At 38.3% G+C, this 27,522-nt stretch overlaps 1 protein-coding gene across 5 annotated transcripts in view; it reads left to right on the forward strand.

The window, feature by feature from the left end:
* KCNN2 (potassium calcium-activated channel subfamily N member 2) overlaps positions 1-27,522 on the forward strand; it is a 439,076-nt gene that overhangs the window by 383,024 nt on the left and 28,530 nt on the right. For 4 of the 5 annotated variants that reach the window (XM_081304749.1, XM_081304748.1, XM_081304752.1 and 1 more), the window contains one exon: positions 3,023-3,094. The exons of the other annotated variant lie outside the window; for it this stretch is intronic. In XM_081304749.1, the coding sequence (XP_081160875.1) occupies positions 3,023-3,094 (72 nt within the window). The remainder of the gene's footprint in view (positions 1-3,022; positions 3,095-27,522) is intronic. 5 annotated transcript variants of the gene reach the window in all.

Genomic DNA, 27,522 nt, shown 5'->3' on the forward strand with positions numbered 1-27,522 from the left:
TTTGAAGGATACTTTTGTTGGATACAGAATTAAAGACTCCTGGGTTTTTCCCTCTCAGTGATGAGTCTGTTGTGATCCCCTGGTGTTATATTGGAGCCCTGTGGAAAGTAGGGGTGGAGGGGACACCTCCTCTAGGCCTGGGATCAGTCTCAGCTTTTAGTAAACACACTTGCCCTGGGCTGTAACCTTTCCTGGTACTTCTCAGCTTTCTCCCCTCCTTTTAGTGAAGCCTGAAGGCTAGAGGGGACAGGAGCTGGGTGCTTGCCTTCCTCCTCCTGGCAGATCTAGGAGAGAGTGGGGATAGGTGCCTGGATCCCTGTATTTCCCTCTCCTCTGTTGGTTAGACTCTGTAAAACCCCCCTTCGGCTTGGATAAAATGATTTCCTTTGAGGCAGGCTTTTCTCAAACAGAACAAAATGTTCTGGGCTTATCCTAAAATGGTTACTCTTCTCTCTGCTAGCAAGAGGAGATTTTTCTATGATCTTTATCCTGAGATCTTAATGAGGCTTTGGACCTAAAACTCAGAAGCATGATGCCAGCCCTCACTCCAGGCCCAGGTCCTAGGACTTTTCCCCTCAAGCTAGTTCCTCCTCAGGCTCTCAGGTGTTACTACCTGAGGCTGGCTTCTGGGTGGTTTTCTCTCCAGGTGAGCTATGGTTTTCCGTGTCTAACTATGTCTCTGGTTTTGGCAGAAGTCTCTGCTCAATCTAAAAATTGTTGACTTTCAGTTTTGCATCCTTTTTTTTTTTTATTGTGAGAATGGGAGTGATGACTTCCAAACTCCAAGTCTAGAGACATTGCTTTTAATTATCGTATAGCGTTCCATCATGTGTTATATGTTTAACTTTTGGCAATTTCTTTTGCAAGAATAAAGTCTAGTTTGATCAAACCCAAGTATAAGCATCATTGACTTCTCTGCTTTTTTATTTTACCCCAGAAACTCATGTTAGATACTTGTAATTTTATTTAGGTAGTTATGCTTTATAGACTCTCACTTAAGCCTTCTTTTCCACACTTTCAGCAGTGGATGATATTTCATATTTCACAAAATCGTTGTAAGGTGTTTTCATTTAAAAATTTTTAAATGAACATAAAGACTTAGTCCTTCTTCGCTGAAGAAATTGTCTTTATTTTGGGTTATCTTCAAGATGGTACAATTCATCCCACTAGACTGGTTAATGAGCATTGAACCTATTATTTTGGTTATTAAACTTCTTTATAAGAATTTCCTTAGGTTCAGCTAGTCCCTGTTTTCCCTAGTTTGGGTTCTTATCTCTGAAGACCTGGAACTGGCCAGCAGTGTAGCTTGATGCTTCATCCTTTCACCTTTGCCCTGCAGAGCTGTTTTTCACCCTTCCTACTCTAAGGGAGCGGTCAAGGTCACTGCTTTATACTTGAAATATGAAACGATGCCCTGCAGCTTATCATCCTCTAACTAAAATAAGAAATTGCCCTTAAGCATAGCCTCTGTCAGCTTTGGGTTATAGCTATCAAAGTGGATATAATACTTCACATTGGCTTTTATAGTATTTCTTAGATTTTAGTTGTTTCATCGGAGTAGTAGACTTAGGAAATATTTTTATCACCTTTGAGAATCGTCTGTAACACTGTTTTAGACTCTAGTGTATATGGATGTGATAATAACTGCTACCGTGATTCTCTTCTTTCCCTTAATGAAGCCATCAAACTATTATAAAATTAGGAGGACAGAGAACAATTTAAATTGAACAATCTTGGCTTTACTTGCATGTATGCTACAGAACTTTCTGTAGCCATGACAGTGTTCTTTTGGACTGTCCAATCTGTTTTCCACTAGCCATATATGGTTATTGAGCATTTGAAATGCAGCTACTGTTATCAAAGAATTTAATTTTTTTATTTTATTTAATTTTAGTTAGGCCTGGCATGGTGGCACATGCCTGTAATCCCAGTGGCTTGGGATATTGAGACAGGAGAACTGCAAGTTCAAAGCCAGCCTCAGCAAAAAGCAAGGCACTGAGCATCTCAGAGAGATCCTGTCTCTAAAATAAAATACAAAATAGGACTGGGGATGTGGCTCAGTGGTTAAGCACCCCTGGGTTCAATCCCCAGTACCAATGATAATAATTGTTAATGTTATTGTTGTTGTTATTATTATTATTTTAGTTGAATGGAAGTAACCATTTTCAACAAGTATCCTACATTGCACAGCTCAAACGGTTATATGTCTATATGTGCATGTGTTATAAGAAAAGTTCAGCTTTAAATATAAGTCTTTTATCCATGGAAAGCTATCAAGAAGAAAAACTGGCACAGACACAATAGAATTAGATCTATATAGCATCAGAATTATCCAAGAGATCATTTACAACATAGTAAATTTGGTACATAGAATTAAATGGACGTCTTCCCAGAACAATGGAGAGACAGTATAAACTTAAAACAGTGTCTGCTGTAGAGGGAAAAAGTGAAGGGGATAGTATGGAGAGAGGAGACCGAGGTAGAGAGGGCAGGGATGAAGGTAGGAATTACTTAGTGAAATTTTAAAAATCCTCACTGATATGCTGTTACCATACTGGCTTTATGTAGGGAAGGCATGTGAATTACAGTTAAATAACTCTTCTAAAACATCCGCTTATTCCTTCAAAACAGTGAACCTTTCAGATTAAATATGGAAAGAGCTAAAAGTGGAAAAGAAAACCATATTGTGTTTACAGGTTTGGGGGCCTCTGAAAATGCTATATAATTCCGGTGCCTTCTGATAAGGCTTTTCCTGAGTGGTCAGAAAAAGTTTGGCTCTCTTAAGCTTACTTGTTTGGTTTTTTTTTTTTAGTTTTCTGTCTTTCTTCTTTTTTTTCTTACACATTTCTTTTTTAGTAGTTATCTTTGCTTTTTTACCTATTGTAAAAAATTTACATCTACTTTTAGAGCATAATAATGTATTTAAATGTTTTGACCAGTTAGACCACATTAAACACAAAGCCTCATCTTACCTCAATAAATCCATTAATATATTTTCCTTTCACCTTTGTCTCCTTTTCAGTCTTACTGAAGTGACTGTGCAGCTGTTTACTTCCTTGGAGAGAGAAAACAGATTGCCAGCAATCTGCCACATGTGAATGTTGTGGTCTGCGTGTGACATAATGATCCCAATAGAAAACATTTACTGTATTTATGGTTGAAAATGTACAAGTGCCCCAACGGTAACATAAAGGGAGGGTGAATGTTTTACATGGATGCTTAGAACCAGTCTGGTTTAGATGAACTGCTCTATGGACTAATTCCCCTCATTCCATGTGGCTGGATGGAATTTTGGGTGGGTCGGTGGCATTTAGGAGGATTAAGATAGGAGAAAGTGTAGGATTCCAGAGATGGGACATGGCAGAAATAGAAAAACATATTTCTGTTACATCTTTTGATGTCCTGAGGACAGGATAAGAAAGGGCTTAACAACTAGATTCCCTAATCTCTTTCCTTGCTTTAAAAAATATATATATTTATCTAGAAGATCTTTGGGAAGGTGCCCCCTAGTTCCCAGGGGAAGTTTAGCCATGCCTACAACAGCAACAACTACAAACACTCTCTATGATGCAGACTCCTGTCCCAGATTATTGGGAGGAATGGTAGTGTCATCGAATGTCAGGTCCTAGCATGTAATCATTGTATCCACCAATCATCAGATTTTACCACCTGGTCACAAAGAAATTCAGTCTTGGTTCTTCTTTTTGAATTTTGGCTGTTTTCTCTTATTTCCCTTTCTGAAAACTCCTATTACTTTCATGAACTGGGCAACCAAAATTTCAAAGTCCTAATCTTGAAGAATCTCTTTCTCAGATACATATAATAGTCTAGGATCAGGACTTTGTAGTTTTGGTTGCCCAGTTCATGAAAGCAATAGAAGTTTTCAGAAAGGGAAATAAGAGAAAGCAGTCCAGATGCCACAGTGATGTGTTGGTAATGGCACAGGTCATGTTCTGTGGTGCCATTGTTCTGTGGTGCCATTGTAGAATATGTTAGTATCAGGAGAGTATAATCCCAACACATTTTTGTTGTAAAATTAACTTAGACATTATAGGGTGTAGTTTTTAGTAACAATCAAAGAAAAAAAGTACCTGAAGAAATCGGAATTCCATATTGAGTGATATAGTAGACTTGGTAGCCTGATAACCTTTTACAAAACCCTAAAGTTACTGGATAAGATGGAAATGCCTAGCTGAACATCCAAGAAAGACAGCTTCCATCCGTAAAAGTATGCATGTGTGTATGGTAGCTGGGATGCAGGTAATAAGTTGGCTCCCAATTTTCCGCTACTCTGAGAACAGATGCTAATCTTGGTAACCAAGAGGCTTAACTCCCCCCCCACCCCAGTAAAGAACACAATCTATATTTGAACATGATATTTAGTCACACATACCATTGTTTAGCAGGTTTCATAGCAGTGTGCACAGTTCTTACTCAGGATTCGTGTTAACTTACTCTTTGGTTCATTATATTACATTCCATCTTGCTGTAAAATGCTGGTTCTCAGTTGTGGCTGTTCATCAGGTCACCTGGATACTATAAAAGTATACTTGCCTGTGCCCCACCCTTAGCAATTCAGATTTAATTGATCTTGGGTTGTAAAAGTTCCCTGGGTGATTCTAATGTACAGCCAAGGTTGAGAACCATAGCACCGAATTGATTTCACTACTAATGGGACTTGACAGCAGTTTGAAAAACACAGCTTCAAATATACAATCTACGAGCACAGAAGGAAACCAACGAAACAAACAAAACTGCACCTGTCTCCCAGCCTGGGTAAAGTGTGCGCTTAATGGGTTTGAGAGGTAGAGAGTGGCAAAGGCCCACTCCTACATAGTCTTGAATTTATATAACTACAAGTTGAGAAATCAACATTGAAATCCCTGATGGGTAGCAACCTGAATCACTTGGAAGAAGCAAACACAGATCTCTCTGAACGGACATGTGTCAACTCAAGTCAGTCTGATCTTTCTTGACATAAGACATAAGCCTTCCCCCCCCACTCTAGCCATTCAGGACCCCAAAGTACATGAGGATTCGAGTCAACATGAAAGTAAGCAGTGGAACAAATGGAAAAATTGAATAGTGTCTCTCTCTCTCTCTCTCTCTCTCTCTCTCTCTCTCTCTCTCTCTCTCTCTCTTTCTCTTTCTCTCTTTCTCTCTCCTCTCTCACTCTCTCTTTAAAAAAAAATTGAATAGTGTGCTTCTTAGCACAGAAATATACAAAATATGGAAAACATTTATGCCTAACATGATTATAGAAAGATCAAATGAAAAGCATGAAACAGAAATATATATTAAGGACGGGGGGGGGGAATTAAAAGAAGCGAAGAGGAATCTTAGTGGAAAGGCTAAGTAGCACATTAGACACATAGAAAAATTAGACTTCAAGAAAAATAGTAAACTGAAAGATAGAAGAAATATTTATTATTTGTCACAATTCCTTATCTGCAGAAAATAGAAAGAGACTCATGAATAAATTGAGATGGATTAAGTACTTCAGATTGGACTTCCAGAAGAAGAAAATAACAAACAAACAAAAATAAGTGGATGTATGTCTTGGAGTTTTTTTTTTTTAAATTGCTGAGATATAAGTGTGATTCTAGAAGCCTAACAAAAGAAATCTGCATGTAGATACTTGAACTTAGAGGGAGTCAGAAAGAGTAAAAGATAAACTTATTTGCTCTTTCTATTTAGGTAAACATCTCAACATACACACACCACACACACACACACACACACACACACACACACACACACACTAGCAGAAGTGAAATACAGTGGCACAGCTTCAAACTGCTGGGAGAAATTAGCTTTCAATCTAGGATTCTGTACCTGCCTAACTTTCATTTTAAAACAAGGATAAAATAGAGGCATTAATTAAGGAAAAGGTGAGAGTATTTGCTACCAACAGGGATTTCTGAAGGATTTCCTGCAGAGAGTAGGACAAGGTCCCAGGAGGGATCTCCAACATCTGCAATACAAGGACAAAAGAGATGTAGCCTCGTGGGTAAATGTAGACCACACTACCATGTTGTGCAAAACAATAGCAGTGAGTGTGTTGGACAATGAATAAGGTTGAACTAAAGTGTTGGGTAACAGGTGAGGTTGCCAGTATGATTCAATTTAAAGCCTGCTTAAAGGCCACACACTGTTTGGAGGGAAGAGGGGTGATTGAATTGTAAGTATAAAATATGTCTTGGTAAAAGTTATAAGGATAATCAGTAAATATCAAAAAGTGGAATGTATGACATCCAAATGTATAGAAGATAGGAGAAAATGTGTGGTAGGGAAGGAGCATATAAGAAATAGAACTATTAGAAATTTTCAAAGACGTGATAAAAATAAACCCAGTTAGTAATGATCCCAATAAATGATGTTACTAATTTTAAATTCTACCTGTAGAAAGTTTGCAAGAGATATATCTAAAACACAAGTACGTGAACGGGTTGAAAATAGAAGATTGGGAAAAGATACAAGAAGCAACTACTAATCAAAAGAAGGTTGCTGGGCTGGGAGTATTGCTCAGTTGAGACCTTGGGTTCAATCCTCAGCAACCACAAAAAAGAAAGAAGGAGGAGGAGAAGGTTGCTCCTACTGTTAATACCAAATAAAAACAGTCTTTAAGGCAAAAATTTTATTAGAAATAAAATAGATCATTACATAATGTAAAAGTTCAATTCACCAAAAAGATAGTGTGAACTTGTGTGTGTGTGTGTGTGTGTGTGTGTGTGTGTAATGATGTAACCTCAAAGTTTATAAAATCAAACAATGAGCAAAGAAAAAGAGAAACGGACACATGATTATAATTAGAGACCCATGCAACTCAGCATTCATTTAATGTATCATACAGGCAAAACTGTTAGCAGTATTAGTAGATGATCTGAAACATGGTTCACAAGCTTCATCTATTGTGCATATTCCAAGCCAGAAGTGCTAGCATGCACAGATTTTTTTATAGTAATTGACCCTATGTGATAACCATAAAATAGTTTTCAGTAGATCCCATAGAATTAGCATCAGTGTGTAGTCCATTTCTCACACCGCAGTACAGAGAAGTTAGAAATCAGAATTCCAGAGTTAACTAAATTTAAACCCAAAACACCCCTTTGTTAGCCTTTCATACTCCCTAGCAATCACCACCCTCTTCCTAGGAAAACTCCTTAAAAACATGGGGTTATATCTTTCCAAACTGTGTAACAACATAAAAGAAATGTTTTCCAAAACAAAAGTAGAATCATTCTTATGATCTCATAATTTTTTTTTAATTTCTTTTTCCTAAACTCAGCAGGTTGTCCCAGATGTGCTACCGTGGCAGTACACACAGGTGTCTCTCTATAATGAGTTACTAATATAACCATACATCTAAAACAAGAACTTAGTAAAAAAGGCAGTTGGCCTGGGGTCACCTCAATTTGCACCCTGAAATCTATTATCCAATAGTCTGTCCCTCTGGGACCCAACTCAAACCGAATCAAGGCTGTGAATGAGTAGCCAAAAATATCAGCTTTAAAGCTGATCTGCTGTCTTCATAGAAAAAATAATTGGCGGTCTCAGTGAACGCTTTCTGCTTGTCATTAGACACTATTGTAGTGCGACTCAAGAGTCCCATTTCTCAAATAGTTGCAAATTAAAAAGAGGAGAAAGCTACTGGAGTGAGGATAACAGCAGTTAGTGACAATCTGACAATAGAATAAATCCACCAGTAAAAAAGTGACTTCATTAGAAACCACAGTCAGTATTACAGCAGGATGAGAGTGTGTGTGTGTATCTGTGTGTGTGCACACGTGCATGTGTGTTTAGAGAGAGGGAGGATGTGCAATGTTCATTGGTATTAGAAAACAGTATCTTCAATGCACTCCAATTAGGAAGGCAAGGACATTTACATAGTGAATTTTAGGAAGAAAAAAATATAAGTAATGAAAACTGGTTTGATGCAGTTGACTGGTTCTTTGGAACTGCGTTATCAGGAATCTACATGTGGGCTGAGCTGTGACAAGTCCATTCTCCAACCTGCACCTCAGTTTCCTCAGTAACACAACAAAGTGCTCCAGTTTCTGCCCTGGGATTCAGTTGTCTCTTCTCTGCCATTTAGTAAAGCTCTGTGAGCACCTGGTCTCTGTCACATACGTCGCCACATGCTGTTGGGGCTTAAGAATGGCAAATTATGAAAGACCTGGCCATAGACCTGCCTCGAGGATTTTCAGTCTAGAGGGATATGAGAGATGTTTTCTAGTATTGACAGGTCCACAGAGAGGGACAGAAAATGCATGGCAGGATGAAATAAGTGTCTCTGAACACTTAAATATGAAACATTGTGAGCTGACAGATGTGAAGAGGGTGGAAAAGAAGACACAGTAATTCTTGTTTGTTAACATAGCATGCCAAGATGAGGTTACAGGGCTGCATCAGAGCCTTATTTAGAGGGTCCTGAATGCCAGCATAAAAGATTGCAAAGGTGTTTTCTGCAGGAAATGACTGGTTATTTAAATGCTTGAGAATGCGGGGCGAGGGGTCTTTAATACAGTACTAACAGTTGATTTAAATTCTTCTGCTTCAGTGGAAGTCTTGTAGGTTATTTTCGGCATTTGGTCACACAATGTTCATTGTTCTCATGAAGAAAGAACTTTAGAATCATTAGGAGTTGCTTCATTGGGATTATGTAAGGAATGTCTTGCTTCCTGAGTCTAAATCAGATTGAAGAGTTAAAAAAGAAGAAGAACACAAGGATCTCAAATTATCCATTGTATAAAATATTTAATTTTCTATGAATAAATGGATTTTGCTAAAATTATTTTTCTGCCCTCAAGGGCTCTCGGGAAAGCAGTTTAATGAAGGGTACTGATTTTAGAAACTTTTAAAAAATTTTATAGTAGAAATAATCTGTGAAGGCACATGAAATAGATCCATGGGTGGCAAATATTAAAACCCAGATGCCAGTCTGTGAGCTTCAGATTTACTAAGATGGTAAACCTTGAATATGCATTGCAAAGTCAAGACATGGGCTCTGACTGCTGTCTGCTCATGATAAGCCTTGTAACCTTGGACAGTCCATTCACATTTCTAAGCTTAAGTTTCTTTGGCTATTAAATGAGAAGTTTGAACTGGATGACTTCTAAGATCCGTTTGCTAGTCAAAAGTCTCAGGGAATAGCAATGACTATTCAGAGAAAGAACATCGGGGGAAAAAAATGTAAGTTTTAGTCATAGTGCATTCCAATTTTTGTTCTCTAAACTGAAAGTGACATGAAAAGTGATATTTAGCTTTAGAATTTGTTATTTGGGGGGGTTGGGGCAGGGGGTCTCTACCATTTATCTTTATCTTGCCAATACATCTGGTTTCTATAATGGGTTATTTTGTTGATTGCCATTAAAAGTAGGTAAACATATAATCTCAGTCTTTGCAATGTCTTCACTTTCTGCAGAGCCCTGTGTATCTTTAGTCTGGTGGATACTGAAAGTATCAGAACCTTTAGAGTTGAGGAATGTTCCTGTCTGTCTATGACTACATGCATGGCAGTGACCGTGGGAATTTAATACAGTAACAACAGAGGTTTTAAAGTTTGCTTTCTATTTCAGTGCAGAGGTCTTTTAGATTGTTTCCAACATTTTGTCACAGAATTTTCATTGTCACATGTAGGAAAAAAACTTTAGAATTTTTAGGTGCTACTTCATTAACATTATAAAAGAAATATATTTCTTCTAAAGTCAAAAGCTGAGGAATATTTTAAAAGAACAACTGGGTGTGGTGATGCACACCTGTGATCCTAGCAGCTCAGGAGGCTGAGACAAGAGGATGGCAAGTTTAAAGCCAGCCTCAGCAAAGGTGAAGTGCTAAGCAACTCAGTGAGACCCTGTCTCTAAATAAATACAAAACAGGGCTGGAGATGTGGCTCAGTAGTCGAGTGCCCCTGAGTTCAATCCCTGGTACCCCAAAACAACAACAACAAAAACAACACAACTGCAAATTAATAAATGCTTTAAGAATATCCTACAGGTTGTGAAAATTTTTCTTTAGTCTTAGGGAGAAAAATAATTTTGAACCAACTTGATTGGAGTTATTGAGCTAAAATTAATATAAAATCCAGGTTTCTTTGAATTTTAAATTTTGAATTTGTTGATTTGTTCCAGTTGAGACTCACATAAGCAATCCACACTGGAACATATGACAGTACAAAACAATAAAAATCTATAAATAAGACCATGGGCATGAATATTCTAGGAAATTTATTTATCTTTCTATTTGGCTACATGACAAAAATACAACTGTGTTAAGTTTGATTTATACTGCTTTTCTGTTCCTATTTAAAGCAATTAACTTCCAAAATTGAGGTTTCTTTACTGATTAGCCTTACAGGATTTTGACTTCTGGTAATTCACTGTACAAACATTTACTAGGCTCCTACTGGGAACCAAATATTGAGTCCGTCAATGAGATTTTGGAGATGTTTACTCCTTGTGTGCTCAATGACCACTGGAAGAGACAAATAACAAAATAAATTATAATTTAACATAAGTGCTATGAAGTACTATGGATGCATGCTTAAGGGAATAGAGAATACTTCTCAGAGGGGAAAAGTTTTGAAGATGGAGACGTAAGTAAGGACAGTTAGGAGCCAGCAGGCAAAAGCAGCAGAGTTGGGCCAGAACCAAATTGTTAATGATCATATCCATTGTACCTTATCTGTCTTATGCTAAAGAGATTGACTCCTGTTTCTAAGCAGTGAGATCCTATTCAAGGTTGTAAGGTACAGTGACTTAGGGAACAGGGAGGAGGAGGTTGTAGACCCAGGCCAGAGACAAGGAAGCCTGTCAACTGGTAAGATATCTCTTGCAACAGACTCAACCTCCATCATCTCCCCCCTGTTATAAAACATCGGAAATGGAAATTTCCTCAGCTACACATTCACTAGAATTCTATTTTTGGAGTACCTACCATGTCATAGTCATGGTCCTCTCTAGCAGTGGCCTGAAGCAAATGAGTAAAACAAAGAGGCTGCCCCTCAGGACAGTGGCAGTAAGGCTAATTCCAATCCATGTGGAGTGAGACAGCAGCTACCCCACTCTTCGAAGAAGGAGGGGGAAAGAGTTAAGAAATGACTTTAAAGGTAGAATATCAAGAACTAGAAGCCAGGCTAAAAGGGGATGGATTAAGTTATGTGAGAGAAGGGTGAGCGAAAGCCCCATAGGAATGAGAGCAACACCCACCCCATGGATCCAAATTACTTCAGCTGGAGCTAAGACTGAAGAATCAAGCAGTAGCCAGACTGAGAAGAGTGGCTCAGCTTGAATGTTTGAAAGTGGAGGCCCCAGATCATCATAGTGCCTTGATTTTAGGGATGAGACATAGGTAAATGTGACTGTGGCTTGTCTGATTTGAGGCTGCTTGATGCTCGGAGATACCAGCTTCACCAGTGGGAAGATATGGAAGGTCCACATCAATGGTGCTGATGAGAGATGGGGCACATGCTGAGGTCTGACTTCTGCACCCACAAGCCCTGAGTGCACCTGACTGTCTTGCTGAACACTGCACTTCCTGTCTTTCCATGTGAGTCAGGAGAGCAGACACCACTGTGGAATGCCACTGTTCTTCTTAGCCACCCCGCAAAGAGCCCCAGATATAATTTTCCTCCTTGTGCCCAAATTCCACAGTACACAGTGACTTACACAGTGTAGGTCTTCATTATTTATGCATTCTATTCTGTTTCTAAGCCACCAAATCAAGGCCACCCAGTGTCCTTCATAGTCTCTCAGAAAACAAAGTTCAGACATTTGTGGATTGTATATGATAGATTACAATTCTGCATACAGTCATAATACAGGTTGTGTGTGTGTGTGTGTGTGTGTGTGTGTGTGTGTGTATAATGTGTGTTTGTTTATAAGATCTGTCCTGGACAAAATTTTATAAAAAGACATCTGCCAAATGATTCCAGGATAAGTGCCCCTTATATTAATAATGTGTGTATTTAAATTGGGAATGAAATAAATCTTTAATATACTAAAAACAAAAATATCTATTGTACCTTATCTGCATTTACTAAGGAAAAAAATGTGGCAATTATTACTGAGATCTGACTTCAGTGTTTGAAGTCAACCCTTTCATAAATGTTCACCTGCCTTTACATCAGCAAGAGACTTAGTAAAAATATTACTTTAAGTAAATTATACAGCTATACAGCTTAAGAAAACAAACATGTTAATTAAATCAAACAGCAAAAGTAGGACATTGTGGGCTGCTTTTCTCTTCACACTGTACTTTAAAACATGAATTTTACACCATGGAAACGTGTGCTTTGAAATAATTTTGACATAAATCAAAAACTACAAAGTAATAGAAAGATCATCTCTACTCATTGCATGCCTTTTTCCCTGTATTTTGCTACTGATAGACCTATAACTGAATAATATGTAATGTTATCTTGTAAATATGTGAATTAAAGCACCACAGCAGTTAGTTTTTCAGGGAGAGGCCAGGTGGGCAGAGTGTGAATACTAGGTAATGGGAGAAGTTGGTTTTCAGGTTGGTCTGGAAAGTGTTCTTCCCAATAGCAACCCAGTCTGCAAAAAAATCTGTTTGTGGATCCACCCACAGTATGGAAGTGACCAACATGGGCTCTAGAGGAGGAACAGAGGTGCTGTGCATGCCTGCTCTCTTTAAGATAATCCCTCACTTCTGGTGGATGACAGAACCTTTGGATAAAAGTACTTGGCTGCCTCTTCTGGCCCCAGGACCAAATGGTACAGTTTTCCCAAGAAGCACAGGACTACTGCATCTCTGACTGAATTAATATACAAAATGACTCAAAATTCATTTCTTTAAAATACTTGCTTTCTCTTCTTTATCCAAGAAGCATAACAACAAAATAAGCAATCATATGACACCAGAGCACTAAATATTGTGTCAAATATCAATAGTTGCGCATGCCTGTGATCTCTGGCTCGGGAGGCTGAGGCAGGAAGATCGTAGGTTCGAAGCCAGCCCCAGCAAATTAGCTAGACCTTAAGCAACCTAGTGAGACCCTGCCTCAGAATAAAAAATAAAAAGGGCTGGGGATGTGGCTCAGTGGTTGAGTGTCCCTGAGTTCAATCTCTGGTATCTAAATAAATAAATATCCTGGAAGTCAGGGAATGTATCACATTCCTTTATTCCATCTCACTTTGGTAGAGGGCAGCCCAGAGTGAACCTTATAGCTGAATTACAATCGCTATGTTATTAGGATATGCTGATAATATGTTCTGCACCTCTTGTGCCATGATTTGATCTCTCGGATCTCACTGTCCAACATGGCCAATAACTATATAGGACTTTTAATTTTAAATTTATTTAAATGAAATAAAATTTAAAAATTTGTTTCCTCATTTGTACTAGCAACATTTCAAGTGCTCAATAGACACATGTTACTAGTGTAAAACATCACAGATACCGGGTGTTTTTATTTTTTTTTTTTTTTCGGAAAGTTCTATTGGACTGTGCTGTAATGTAGTTCATACTTCCTATTCTAATTTTAATGTTTCTAGGTCATGTATTTTCTATAAGCTGCCTGAAATACACAAATACTTATTTATATCCCCTAGAGTACCCCTGTGATTACCAAGCTGTGCACATAATAATTCTTAGCCTGATTTGATAGAGTGGAAGAGAAAACTGATGCTGATCCTTTTGACTTTAACCTGCATAACTAGGACTTCATCATCAAAATTCACCACATATGGAATTCTCTGCTTTTAGATCCAGCTGTTGTGTTTGGATAAGGTTTTGAGTGACATCACCTAATTTTGTCATTTTAATAGAAAATGTCTCTGGGCATGGTGGCTTCACATTTGTGCAGTATAGTTGGACAGGAGTAGAAATTAAGATCCTCATTGCCGTGTGCTTGTACTGCAGATGACCCACGAGCATTGCACAACTGAGGTCCAGCTTCTGGGTTCACTGACTGCTTGATTTTTGTAATACTGACCTTTGATGGCCTTGGGTTACCTGCAAAACAGTCAAAGTGTAGAGGGCAATCTAAATCCAAACTTCCTTTTGAGATACTCCTGGCATTGTTTCCTGAATTTCCTGTGCAAAAGAAGTTGATCTCACTCAGTTGGCAAGCCATAATTGTGATCCTTTTTGGGGAAATAGATGCTGTGTTTGACCTTGGCAGTCATCTTACCAGTGTGCTTTGGTGAGCGTGTGTAGCCCACTCTACCAAGTGTACACTCCTCGATTCTTGCATGTAAAGACTTTCAACCAGGAAACATTTTTGACTACCATTTTAAATTCCCAAAATATTTAAAATTAAAGAATAATGAAAAAAATTTGAATTGTTTTTTTCTTTCTCATTTTTCTTTTTCTGGAGTAGTCAGAAATGTTAGTTGGAACTGGTGAAAGCCATGTGAAGCATTTGTGCATGGTGCTGGAAAATGAGGCTGACTTTTTAAGTAATGAGTAGGCTGGCTAGATTAGAAGCTTTTTGAGTTTTCATAGTTCATTTTCTTTGATCATTTATGTATTTTTTTAAAATTTTTACTTGCAGTTAGTTCTATTGTCTGTTTATTCTCTCCTTAACTTCTAGCCCCTTGCTCTTCCTCTCTGGTTAGCCTGTTCTCTTTCTTTCATCTCTGCTCTTTTCTGCCTTATAAAGATATTTTTCTGGATTTAACAAAACATATTCCTTGCACTGCAGATTTCTGCAAGGGTAACTTATTGAGCAAGGATTTATGGGTCCTCAGTGGTGGTGGGTTGAGTCTGGGTCTGTTCACTGTTGTGCTCCTCTTTCATGGACCTTCCTGTGTTTTCTTTGGGTTCATGACATTTTGGCATTGCAATCTATACTTTAGTTGCCCGGGCCTAGTCAAGCAAGGTACAATTAACAGACACTCCAAATCTAATTTTCAGAATTGAAGTAGGCAAATCTAACTGGAAAACCTTGAAAATGACCTTCTCAGAAAATCTGTGATCCTTCTCCTCAGCCCTGCTGGAGTCACCTTCAACCAAGTGTCCCTGACAACTCTTAGCTCTCTGGCTTTTTGGTGGCTCAGTTTTCTGACTCTGCTTCTTATCTCCCTCTGAGGAACAAAGCAGTGACATTCAGGAATGTTCTGCTTCCCTAGGAGCAATGCCTGAAGCTGTGAAGTGCTTCAGGCTAAAACTTCTTGTCATCCTCAATTCTACATAGGAACTTTCATTTGCTGTATTTTGAAAATTAAACATTTAGAATCAATTCATGATGACTGCCTCCTGTAACAGTGGCACCTCAGAGCTGAGTGGAATTGGATGAGTGTGTAACAGTGGTCCACGTTCGGCTTTGAATATAGCCCTTGCTGCTCTGCTGCTGCTCCTTGGTTTTTAAATGGACATGTTTCTATCTCTTCTTGTCTCCTGATTCCTCCCTAATCTCTCCTGTCCCTAATCGCAGGGGAAACTGGATTACGTTTCTTCCCCATCCTACACAGAGTTATCTGTCCTTGAGCACTCACCCACTTTAGGAAGGAAATAATCCAGACTTTGGGGATGGCACCAGAAGATCTCAGAAATGACTATTTACCAAATTAACAAGTGAATTACAACTTCAACACAAAACAGGTGCCATGTAGCCTTTGAATCACCTCTTTGAAAGGCCCCTGTTGCTGCTGATGGGCAGAATCACAGCCTGTGGGACACGGAGTCCCCTGTGTTTCTCCTTTGCTAGCAAAGCAATAAACCATCTTTTTTTTCTTTTTCTCAGAACTGTGTCCTCATTATTGGGTCAGCAAAAAGTCAAGGACCGATCTTTTGGCAACAAGTGGAGCATATTCTTTTCATTTGACAGTGAGCCCCAAATTTAAGAGCCTAGTCAGAAAGTTAGTATCAGGAATTAATGATACTGAATACATAATTGTATCTTTCTCCCTTTCCTGCCGCCTTAAGAATAGAAATCTGGTGTTGGTGGGAGGAGGCAGCTGAGAAGGAAGTAGGATAGAATAGGATAGCATAGAAAGGCTGTGAGCCATTTCTTTCTTTTTCTTTTTTAAGTTTTTCATTGGTGTATTATAATTATCCACAATACCAGAATCCATTGTGATATAGTCCCATAGACACATAATACATTTGACCTATTTCATTCCCTAGTAATTTACCTTTCCATCCCCTCTTCCCTCTCTTTCCTCCACTGTACTAGTCTCCCTTCTATTTTCTTTCTTCTTTATTTTTGGATACCAGGGATTGAACTCAGGGGCACTGAGCCACTGAGCCACATCCTGAGCTGTATTTTGCATTTTAGTTAAAGACAGAGTCTCAGTGAGTTGCTTAGCGCCTCGCTGTTGCTGAAGCTGGCTTTGAATTTGTAATCTTCCTGCTGTAACCTCCAAAACAACTGGGATTAGAGCCTTACACCAATGTGCGCCCAGCCTCCCTTCTATTTTCATGAGTCCCCCACCCCCCCCAACACATTTTTCCCTTTTTTTCTCTCTAGCATTCACATATGAGAGAAAACATATGATCCTTGACTTTGTGAGTCTGGCTTATTTCACTTAGCATGATGTTCTCCAGTTCCATCCATTTACTAGCAAATGACATAATTTCATTCTTTTTTTATGATTGAATAAAATTCCATTGTGTGTGCACATTTTTTTTTATCCATTTGTCTGTTGATGGGCACCTAGGCTGGTTCCATTTGGATTTCTTGTGTGGACATCCTTGTTCTTCCTATTTGGCTTACTTTGTGATTGATCTGCCCTCACCTTGTGCTGCCTTTGCCCTGCTCTGATAGCTCCCACTCATTCCTCATTTGCTGTTGTACATGTTAGGTGTACTAGTCGTCTTGCTCACCGACTATAATGGTAAATATTTTGGTAATAGCCCTCAGATATGTCAGCTCACCTGAGTACAAGAAGGTATGCTCTCAAACGTTATGGCTTTTCTTTGTGCTTACTTTTGCAGAATCAAAAAGGATATGCTCAGTAAAAATGCAGTTTCTCTTCTCTAGTGATGAAGTGGTACTTACATTACACTTGTTATCTAAGTGTTCAGCCACTTGTTGAGGTAGATGGTCTGTTTTGCATCTTAGAGGAAAGTAAGGACTAGAGACTCATATTCATTGTTCTGGTCACAAGCACCAAGAGGTAGAATAGCACCTCTGAATTCAGTTCTGTCTTTCCTTGCCCTATCTTAGAGTCAGCAAACAAGACCCTGACTTGTATATCCTCAAATGCTGCTTTATTTCCAACATGGCCTAGTTTGAAACATCCACAGGGATTAAAAAAAAAAAAAATTTTTTTCTTATAGATTTGGGAGACAGAGTCTGGTCTTTGACCTAGAAAATCCCATGTGGGTGAAATGTGGAGGCAAGCTGCTCCTTCAGATCTACCTTAGAGTGGATCTAAAAGGGATTCAGCATCCAGACAGACACCCCTCCACACACACAGACAGGAGCCTCCCAGATTCTGTGTAATACCCCAGGCTGCTGTGTAGGTGTGGCCCCCGTGTTTCGCTTCAGCTTTGACTGTGGTTTCTCCTGTGGAACACCACCTGTTTTCAGGGTGTCCGGAAGGGGGCTTTCACTGCAGGACATTCCCACTCTGTCCCCTCCCAGCCCTGGAACTGGTCAGTGAACTCCAGTGACAATGGGGATAAACTGGTGTGGCACTGCCACCTAGTGACTGCCCACAATGCTGCTCCTCACCTCTGAGAGTTGGAGAATTCTCTTCTGGATTATAGAAAATCCACAGTGGGAATAAAAATAGCACCTACCAGGCCCCTGTGGACATGCGCCTTCTGCTGTCAGCAGAGCCTGACAAGTAGCAGACATGAACAAGATTAAGTGTTTTTAAAAAACTCACTTTGGGGAAGGAAATCATTGCCCATGCAAATTATGGGCTCATCTCTGCCTGGGTACAGGTTCCCTTGTAGGAGTCACAGTATGTGCAAGGTCTCTGGCACAGAGTAGGAGCTTGAATAAATGGAGGTTGTCCCAAAAAATTAAAATAAGTACTGGTGTGGAAGGTAGGAAAGAAATAGGAAGGAAGAAAAACTTGGTCAGAAATGCTTGTCCTAGTTAAAACATTACTCTGAAATTTGGTATTTCCTTGAGTGCTCACAGAGCATAAGGGGCTTGAGAACGTAATTCCTATTAGGCATTTCTGCTGCATCTCAAGGATTTGTAGTTTCACTGCTGTCTAGCTGTGTTATATGAAACTAGCTCCAGATTTTCTGATCCAGCTAGACCTGTAATTCTCAATGGGGGTAGTACTGCTCTCAGGAGACATTTGGAAATTTGTGATTGATTATTGATTGATTGATTGATTGTTGCTTGGTAGGGCCAGAGATGCACTGTTCTGTTTGTCTTTCTTTCTTTTTTTTTTTTTTTCCTTCTTGGTATCAGGGATTGAACCCAGTGGTGCTTAACCACTGAGCCACATCCCCAACCCATTTTTTGTTTTGTTTTGTTTTGTTTTGTTAGGGTATCACTGAATTGCTTAGGGTGTCACTAAATTGCTGAGGCTGGCTTTGAACTCACAATCCTCCTGCCTCAGCCTCCTGAGCTGCTGGGATCAGAGGCATGCCAGTATGCACCCAGCAGCTCTGTTCTGTTATACATGGGACATTCTTACCCAACAAGCTGTTCTGTAGCTCACTTGACCTTGTAATGATCTGCTAGGTATTTTGAATATGAAAAACTTGTTTATAATATTCTTACCTTAGACCTCAATCCATTTTAAATATGAACATAAACTATTTTTTCTCAGTAGTAATAGACATTTGAATGTTTTTAGTATGTAAATTGGGGGAAATCAGCATTTGATCTATTTAGAATTAGCCCAGAAGTTAAAAAAAAAATCAGTCCCTGTGGCATATGAATTACATACTTTCACAGACTTAATTACATTAAAATGCTTCTACATATGGGTATAAGCAATTCACTGCTGCTTTTTTTTTTAAGTTTAGTCTTGCTGGATGAAGTGTTTAGATATTGAAATACATGATTAAATAAGTTACTTCAATTTTACCTCATAATTGTACAGTTAAGGTATAATATTGATTTTTTTAAGTTGATTTTTTCGTTTTATAAAGCATACATTGTACTATTTAAATTTCCTTTCAAGATCATTAAAGAGGGCTTTAAGTCTGCAGGGCTTGAAAACCACTGCTTAAATGACATTCTCAGTCTAGAAAACTCTGTCCTGTTGGATATGTATACTACCTTCTCCATCTTCACTGCGAGGTGCCAGACTCGCCACCATGGCTCTTGGCCCCAGAAGCTCTCTCCCAGAGCTGATCATGTTTCACTAAATGCCTCAATCAAAGAGAATCTGAATGACAGTGAGCCTTGGCTTGTCTTTTCCTGTCTGTTAAAAGGATGTTAATGTGATACCATCTGTCTTTCTAAAGACTTTTAACATAGTCAAAAAATTATATAGATATAAGATCTAAGACTGTTAATTTATTGACAGGTAAGTAGTCATTGCCAAAATCACCTACTACAATATAAATGAAAATATATAAAAGAACATTAGAGTCAGACAACAAAACATCTTTGTCATCTTTTCAGGGAAGCATAAATATAATTCTTCAAGTTTGAATATCCATATGTTCTGTCTCCACCCTCTTCCTCTTAGGAAGTTTGAGCTTTACTAAAAGCTTATTCTCTTAGCACATATCCACTGATGGCCTCTACCCTAAGTGTGAATGAATGAAACTCTCATTAGCCAAGGTTAACACAAGGAAAGGAATCAGACATTTTGTAGAACCCTGCCCCACCACACACAGGGAGAGAGGGAGCTAGAGGAAAAAAGAATGTGGCTTCTTTTTTTCTAAATCAAAAGAGAAGATTAAAAGAATTCCAAGGTTTTTGCAAAGTCAAGAGAGCAAAATAAAAGGAAAAGAATTCACTTTAGATTAACAAAGAGTTACATAATTTATGAAAATTCAAACCAGCTCAGACCTAAATTAAAGTTGGGCTTTAGAGGTAACATTATGCTGTCTATCTCTGCTGCTTTTCCCTGGTAACTTACTGTTACTAACAAAAGGCTATATCAGCATCCTCAAGATCCTAAAGCCAAGTGCATATTTCTTGATTCAGTGATGAGCAGAGAAGTGGAAATACCAGGAGGAAATTGAGAAAGTCCTGCGGATTGGGAAAGTTCTTGTTCTCTAGTTTGAAGGACTTTGAGTAAGCTATTTCCTTCTGGGTTGGTTATATACATAAGATTATAGCATTCACATTTAGAGCACCTTCACTCAGGTTTTTATTAAAGCTTTTTGGAATTACTGGATTTTACATTTTTATTTTGTTTATTTTTTGTTTTATTTTAATTTTGAACCAAGGATTGAACCCAGCAGTACTTAACCACTGAGCCAGCATTTTTTTTTTTTTTTTTTTGAGTCAGGTTCTTGCTAAGTTATGGCCTCGCTAAGTTGCTGAGGCTGGCTTTGAACTTGCAATCCTCCTGCTTCAGCCTCCTGAGCCACTGGAATTACAGCCATGTGTCACCACATCTGGCACGTTTTGTTTTAATTTAAACTAGTTTCAGGCATCATTTTTATTAGATGCTCATGTCATTAGTTTCAATATGTTACATATATTTTTCTCACAATATCCTGACATCTGTTTTACATTTATTACAACTTGAGTATTACCTTATTATTCCTTGCAATCAATTTTCTCCTTATTAGATTTTTAAGCTTCTTGTGAATGCCTACCATTTCATATTATCTACGTATTCTTATTGCCTCAAAATTTTCCTTTATATAGGCAAATAGTCCACATGTTATTGAATGAGTAGTGTTGTCTAAATCTGCTTAATGTTAGTAATGAAGCTGAAATTCTATGTCCACCCAGTTGCAGACTCAGAGATGTGAGAATAAATTATGTCTTTCCAAATCATAATTATGTACATAAACTGTCGATTTAAAGTAAAAGCAAATAAAATATTATTAAATGAACTAAAATCTGTAAGCATAAAAAGAAGTCCAAAAAAAGGCACATATGGGATGGTACATATGCAACATATTAGATAAGAAGTTACTTCTAAAATAAAGCTAACTGATGATTTTTGAAACTTGATAGCACATTGAAATCACCTGGGAAACATTTTTTTTAATCCCTACATCATTACACCACCGTAGAGTTCTTGCTTAATTGGTTACAGGCAGGACTATGGATGACATTGTTATAGCTATAGGTGAACATCTTTGATACAGAGAAGTGGCAAGTAAGAGATTTATACTACTTCTTCTTTCTGAGTCATTGGCACTCAGCACTTTTCTCCTCTGAACTCATATATGTGCCTTCTTTGAACTACTTTTTATGCTTATAGGTTTTCATTGAGTCACTTATTTTATTTGCTTTTACTTTAAATCAAAACTATATGCATATAGTTATGATTTGGAAAGAGATCAATTGTACTCTTTTTCCATCTCAGGTCTGCAACTGGGTGGACATGGAATTTCAGCATCATTACTGACATTAAGCAGATTTAGACAGTGCCACTTGGTATAGAGCCAAAGGGCTGCCTGGTGTGGTGATGCTTCACCATGGGATGAGAGTCATAGGTGTACCTCCTTCCCTGGGGGAGTTACCCTGTCTCAGGCAAGGTTACCACATAGAAAAACAACTACACCTGTGGGCAAGCCAAGCAAAGAGAGGACCTGAGTGAGGTTCATCTGTTCAGTTTTCCTTCCATATTCTCCATCCCTCCCGTCTACAAAATTAGGAGATATTGATTGCCTCTGCTTCCCGCTCCTCAACACCCATCCTAGTTAAATATGTTAGAAGTTATTATCTTAATATTTAGCTCTGCTCTATTTTTCCCTCTTTGAAACTTTTTAAATATCCTCTCCATATTCCTGATATTTAAAATTTGACATTGATTCATCCTGGTTTAGGTCTTTTTTTTTTTTTTTGAGAGAGAGAGAGAGAATGAAGTTTAATATTTTTTTTTAAGTTATTGCCAGACACAACATCTTTGTTTGTATGTGGTGCTGAGGATCAAACCTGGGCCACATGCACGCCAGGCGAGCACGCTACCACTTGAGCCACATCCCCAGCCCAAGGTCTTTTCTTATTCCGTGTGCAGATTCTCTGAGAATCTTCCCTTTAGAGAAGACACCTGCTTTCCAGTTTTCCTGTCAAATAAATCAAAGAATATTTTCATTTTATTCCTTCCACTTTCTATATTCTCCTTCTGGAAAGACAGTTGCTGGGGTCCTCTGTGTTGAGTCTCTGAAAACATATCTTCTCCTTTTTCCCTTCTCTTTATCTTTTTGTTCTACTTCCTGGGAGATTTCTGATGACTTATAATCTCATTGTATTATGGTTATGTTTTCACTGATAGTTTGAGTTTTACTCCAGTTCCCCCCTCCCCCAGCCCCATCCTGTTTTCTGGATGTGGCATTTTCCCTTAGACCTTTCATGATATAGCTTTCAAAGTTCAGGTGACACCCCATCACTATGCATATCTCAAGTTTTTTTTTTTTCTATTTCCACCCTCCTCTCTTTCCTTCTTTCTTTCCTATTTATTTATGGTCTCTATTTTTTCCTATTGGAATCAAAAATGTGTGCCAGTCCTTTGTTGTTCTTTCATATCCAAGAGTGGTAAATTGGAAGCCATTTGGAACCTCTAAATGGGAGAAGGGCTAGCTTAATGTCTGGTAAAACTCAATGAGGAGCAAAAGCTGAGATTTTTGTTAGGGTATCCTTGATAATGCATAATCCTTATTAATGCAAAATTGTGTTTCCTCTGAAGCTATTTAGAATATTCTTTCTCTGAATTAACAAGTTCTCTAATATAGTGTCAGAGATGGTATCATGGAAAAAAATGTAAGATTGCTGCTGCTTAGTTTAGAAATCTGAACTCAAATCCCCTGCTTTCAGCCTCAAACATCTCTTCTGCCCTTATCCTGCATCTCCATCCCATCTCCAGAGAATTAGCCTTCTGTCTCTTGTTACGTGTCTGGCAATACTAGGGAAGACCTGAGGATCCATTATTCCATATACTTGGGCTTTAATCTGTCCTCTTGTTTTCAACCTCGAACCTAATTTTTTCATCATGTAATGCATGGCTTCTACAATGAAACTTCCAGGGGTTCTTTATCAATCTGTGCCTTCTATTGGGGAGTTATTTCAGCCATTTATATTTAATGCAATTATACATCATGGGGTCCTCTTGCTCTCTGCTTCATTTGTCTCTTCTGTCTTTTGTTCTTGTCTTCCCTTCAATTTCTTGTATTTCTTCTATTTTCAGTTTTACCAGACATTTAAAATATATGATAATATCTTTTATTGTATTATCAGTTATTATTTTTTGATGTCTTAATTTAATGGCTCTTTAGTGTTTATAGCATGCCTATACACTTAGGCATACTTTGCCTAAGTTAACACAGTCTTATTTTCACTTGATATTATACCATTTGCTATTCAAGTGTACTGTATCACATTATGTATATTATTTCCACTTCTCCAGTTTGGGGTAGTTTTACATACAAATCCTTCAATCCTTGGATGAATAACAAAGGACACCCCTCTGCAGATCTATATAGTGTGCGCTGTCCCCTCCGGGATTATTCTTCTCTGCTTTTTGGCCTATGAATTCTTGGCCTCCTTGGATTCCCAGATCTATCTTTCAACACAGGGAGACTTCTGAGTTTCACCTGGTTTGGTTCACTGAGCTGCACTGTGTATATTCTCTTTAGGCATTAACCTGGAACAATGATGTGGCTCACTTTAGTTTACCATCTCTTGGGAATCATTGCCCTCTGTTGCTAGATGATCAATATCTTATTAACTATTATTCCAAATGTTTTCTCTATTACTTAAAGTTGTTTCAAGAGAAGGTATAATCTAGTCCCCTATTGCTCCATGTTGGATGAAAGCAAGATGCACTGTCATTCATGTAAATATGTGTTTCTCATTCTCCAATGTCTCCTTTCCTTTCCCTTTGTTGCTGTAGTTTTATACTTCTTAAAAGTATCTTAGTACAATTATACTGACATTTCAGGAGAGAGAGAGATGGATTTGGGAAGGAATTGATAGTGGATTGCTCACATGCATTTAAATAGCCATAATACTTTTAACTATATAATTAAGGATGAAATTTGAGACCAGAGTTGACTTTTGAAATAAGACATTTTGCCATTTCTAGTGTTAATAATAAGTTTAATAAAGAAGTATTAATGAACAAAGTTTGTCACCTCCACTATTGAAATGTTCTCTACAACTGTAAAAATATAAATTGAACACAGATCTTAGGATATACATGACAAATGCAATTCATGTTGACTGATGGACAAGTCATTTTTAATCTGCTTTTTGTATTCCTATACATAGATCCTGAAGCACGTGGCCTAGGGAAAAATCAGATCAAGAATACACTTCACATTGTCATGCTAATTAGTTTAATGAACACTAGCTCCCTTTAATATTTTTCTAAACACTGTGTGATGATACAACATTGAATAAGGCACAAGCTTTGTCTTCAAATTCTTCATAATTTTGATCCTCAGTGCGTGTTTGATGATCAAACTATATATTACATATCTTATGACACAAATTAGCATTCACTGAACGGTGCTATAGCTATCTGCAGGGTGCTCTGGGGATACAAGGAATGGACAGGCCTAGAGTACCATGCTGACCGGAATCTATGTGCAGTCTGGAAAAGGGGGACCCAAGTAAGATTTAGGGCTAGAAAGACAGGAAAAGGTGCTGAGGCAGAAGGAAATGCATGTTCAGGGGAGATCTGTGAAAGAGACCAGCATGATTGCCAGCCATCATGCTGGGGGCTGCAGAGGGGAGGCAAGAGTGCAGGGCAGAGCATGCACAGGGAAAGAGACAGTGACTGCCTTGGAAAGATAACCCCTGCGAACTTCCACAAATGTTGTATTTAACATTATGTTGGCATATTTGTGATCTAAAAAAACAGTGCTAGACCCACAGTCAGCAGTGAATGGAGAAATGAATAAGGAATAGAAACTAAGAAAAGAAACATTTTCCTTTTTTAAAACGTTAAAGCTGATCTTACAATCTTGGTTGCTTTTTTTTCCCGTGCCAAGGATTGAACCAGGGTTGCTTTACCACTGAGCCAATCTCCAGTCCTTTTTTTTTTTTTCTTTCTTCTGAAACAAGGTCTTGCTAAGTTACTTAGAGACTCATGAAGTTTCTGAGATTGGCCTCAAACTTGTGATCCTCCTGCCTTAGCCTCCAGAGTCACTGGGATTACAGGTGTATGCCACCATACCTGGCTTTGATCTCACGATTTTTCCAAAGCATTGAGTTTTGGAAAACAGTTCAAGTAGTCTTCTGCTGAAACCCCAAAGTCTTTATTTTAAAAGCATGCCACATGAATTATTTCTTCATGTCCTTCTCAAAACAGTTTCCTTGTAGAGAAGGTTAGAATTGTCTCAGTAATTCTGTGGCATGAACTTCTACTATGAGAAATGTTTAGAAAGTTCTTTGTGTACATATTGTAGAATCACATTGGTCATTACAACATGTACACTCAGAAAAATGAGAAATTATATCCCATCTTTGTATGATATATCAAAGTGCATAAATACATTATACTGTTATGTATAATTAAAACAAATAAAAAATTAAATAGAAAAGAAAGTTCTTTAACCTTAAATTGCACATGTTAATCATTCACAAGGGTGTGAATCTGGCATTGTCTCAAAACCTGGAGATGTGCTAAGCAATAATGTCATCATGTTGATAAGTCTAATATTTCTTTCTGAATCCCCAAGAAAGAAATCAGGTAAATATTCTAATAGTATCTAAATTGGTTCTTACTTACCTCATCTTAACTATTCACAACAAAGTATGTCTGAAGGTAACATAAACATTAGTGTGAGATGCTATTTTTCCATTTTGAGCAATTTTTCCAAGAGGTTTATTATTTCATAAGTTTAAAAAGGATAATTTACCATGGAATTATCCTGTATATAGCCATAAAATACCAACTCCTAGAAATATATTTGTGTCTAATTAGGCCCTTCAGTGTGGGATCACAGTTTGTGAAACACTGTAATGTGCTTAGCATATCATAAATATTGACTGAACGAAACAGTGAAAGAATACTTCAGAGCATTTGGCTGAGAGCCAAATGAGGATGGGAGAGATTTACTTGTACCTTGAAGATGTGTATTTATTCAAGATGAACAACTGAAGAAGAGTTAGTTTGCTGAAGGTTCTAGTGAAAGTGTTGCATGGAATTTTCATTCCAAGGATGAGATTTCTTTGCAGGCCTACTTAGGAAGCCATCCTCTAGAGACCTTGGTTTATAGTATGAGAATGAGGTTTCCTCTTTGTTGTTAGTGACTCTACCTAAGGAAAACCACGTGCCTATCAGGTTGTAGTGTTCTGGTCACTCCCAGCAGCAGTGTGAAAATAACTCCAAATAAATATTTCTCTCAACACATTTGTACGTGTTGAGAGAATCTAAGGACAGTTTGTCAATAAATGGAGGGTAAGAATGTAGCTGTTTCAGCCTAAGATTGTCCATGTGGTAAAACGTAACCTGTTAAAGGGAAAAATGAGCCAGGCGCTGAGCACCTAGTGAGCACTCAATAAATATGATGTATGTGTACATAATAGGTCTCAGGGAATGAGCTCTCTTAGGTATATCAGCTCTGTCTGTTAATTGTGGCCTTGTTTAAAAGAAACTTTATTTCACAATCAAAAAGAGAATAGGAAATGAACTCTGTTGCCTCCCCTCTCCTGTCAAACCCATCCCAATGCTAGGGTAACACAGTCCCTGTTTAAGGCCACACATGGTAAGGAATCTTTATTTGAGAGTCCCCATAACAGCATTCAAAGCTTGCTTCTAAGGATCTTGTTTTGAAGCATAGAAGTCCACAGAAGCTTCTTAGCTCATGTTACAGCTAAGCATAGCACCAGTAGCATCAGCTCACCGCGATGTGCACATTATACAGAAAAGATACTCGGGAAGTGCATTTGCCTATCCTGCTGGGATGCTATGAATACATTGTGGCCTCCTTGTGGGCATCTCCTCCCAGACGTTCTGGGCAAAAGGGTACTCTGAAACTAGGTCAACATGGCTGTTCTTTAGAATAGTTGAGGTGTCTACCCTCCTGCCCACAGAAACTTGTAGAACGTTCCTCAGTAAGGGCTGGTTGCCTGTTCATGCACAGTTTTTATTTTAGGATACACAGTGGTTGCCCTCTCTCCACTAGCACCAGCTGGGAGCTTCTCTTTCTCTAGTCCAGAGTAACAGGAAACAGCATTTCTTAGCTTCTCTCTTCCCTCTGTGGAAGAAGGAAAAAGTGGAAAGTGATCAGCATGTGTCTTCTTTGTATCCAAGTCAGAGAGTAAGATCCACTGATATCATGGAAGAAGGCTTATACTTCATGAACCTCCTGTACTTTGGGTTATGGAAGCAGGAGCATAAGATGAAAAATGGGTGTACAGAGATTGCCATGCCCAGTGAAATTGTAGATGGGATCATTCCTAAGGCCCTGGCCAGAAACAGCTTCCTTGCTATCTCAATCTTGGCAGCAGAGACATATTTGAGTCAAAAGGCAGGACTGAATGAATAAAGCCAGGGG

This window comes from Spermophilus citellus (assembly GCF_964194105.1).
Source record: "Spermophilus citellus genome assembly, chromosome: 1".
NCBI classification, from domain to species: Eukaryota; Metazoa; Chordata; class Mammalia; order Rodentia; family Sciuridae; genus Spermophilus; species Spermophilus citellus.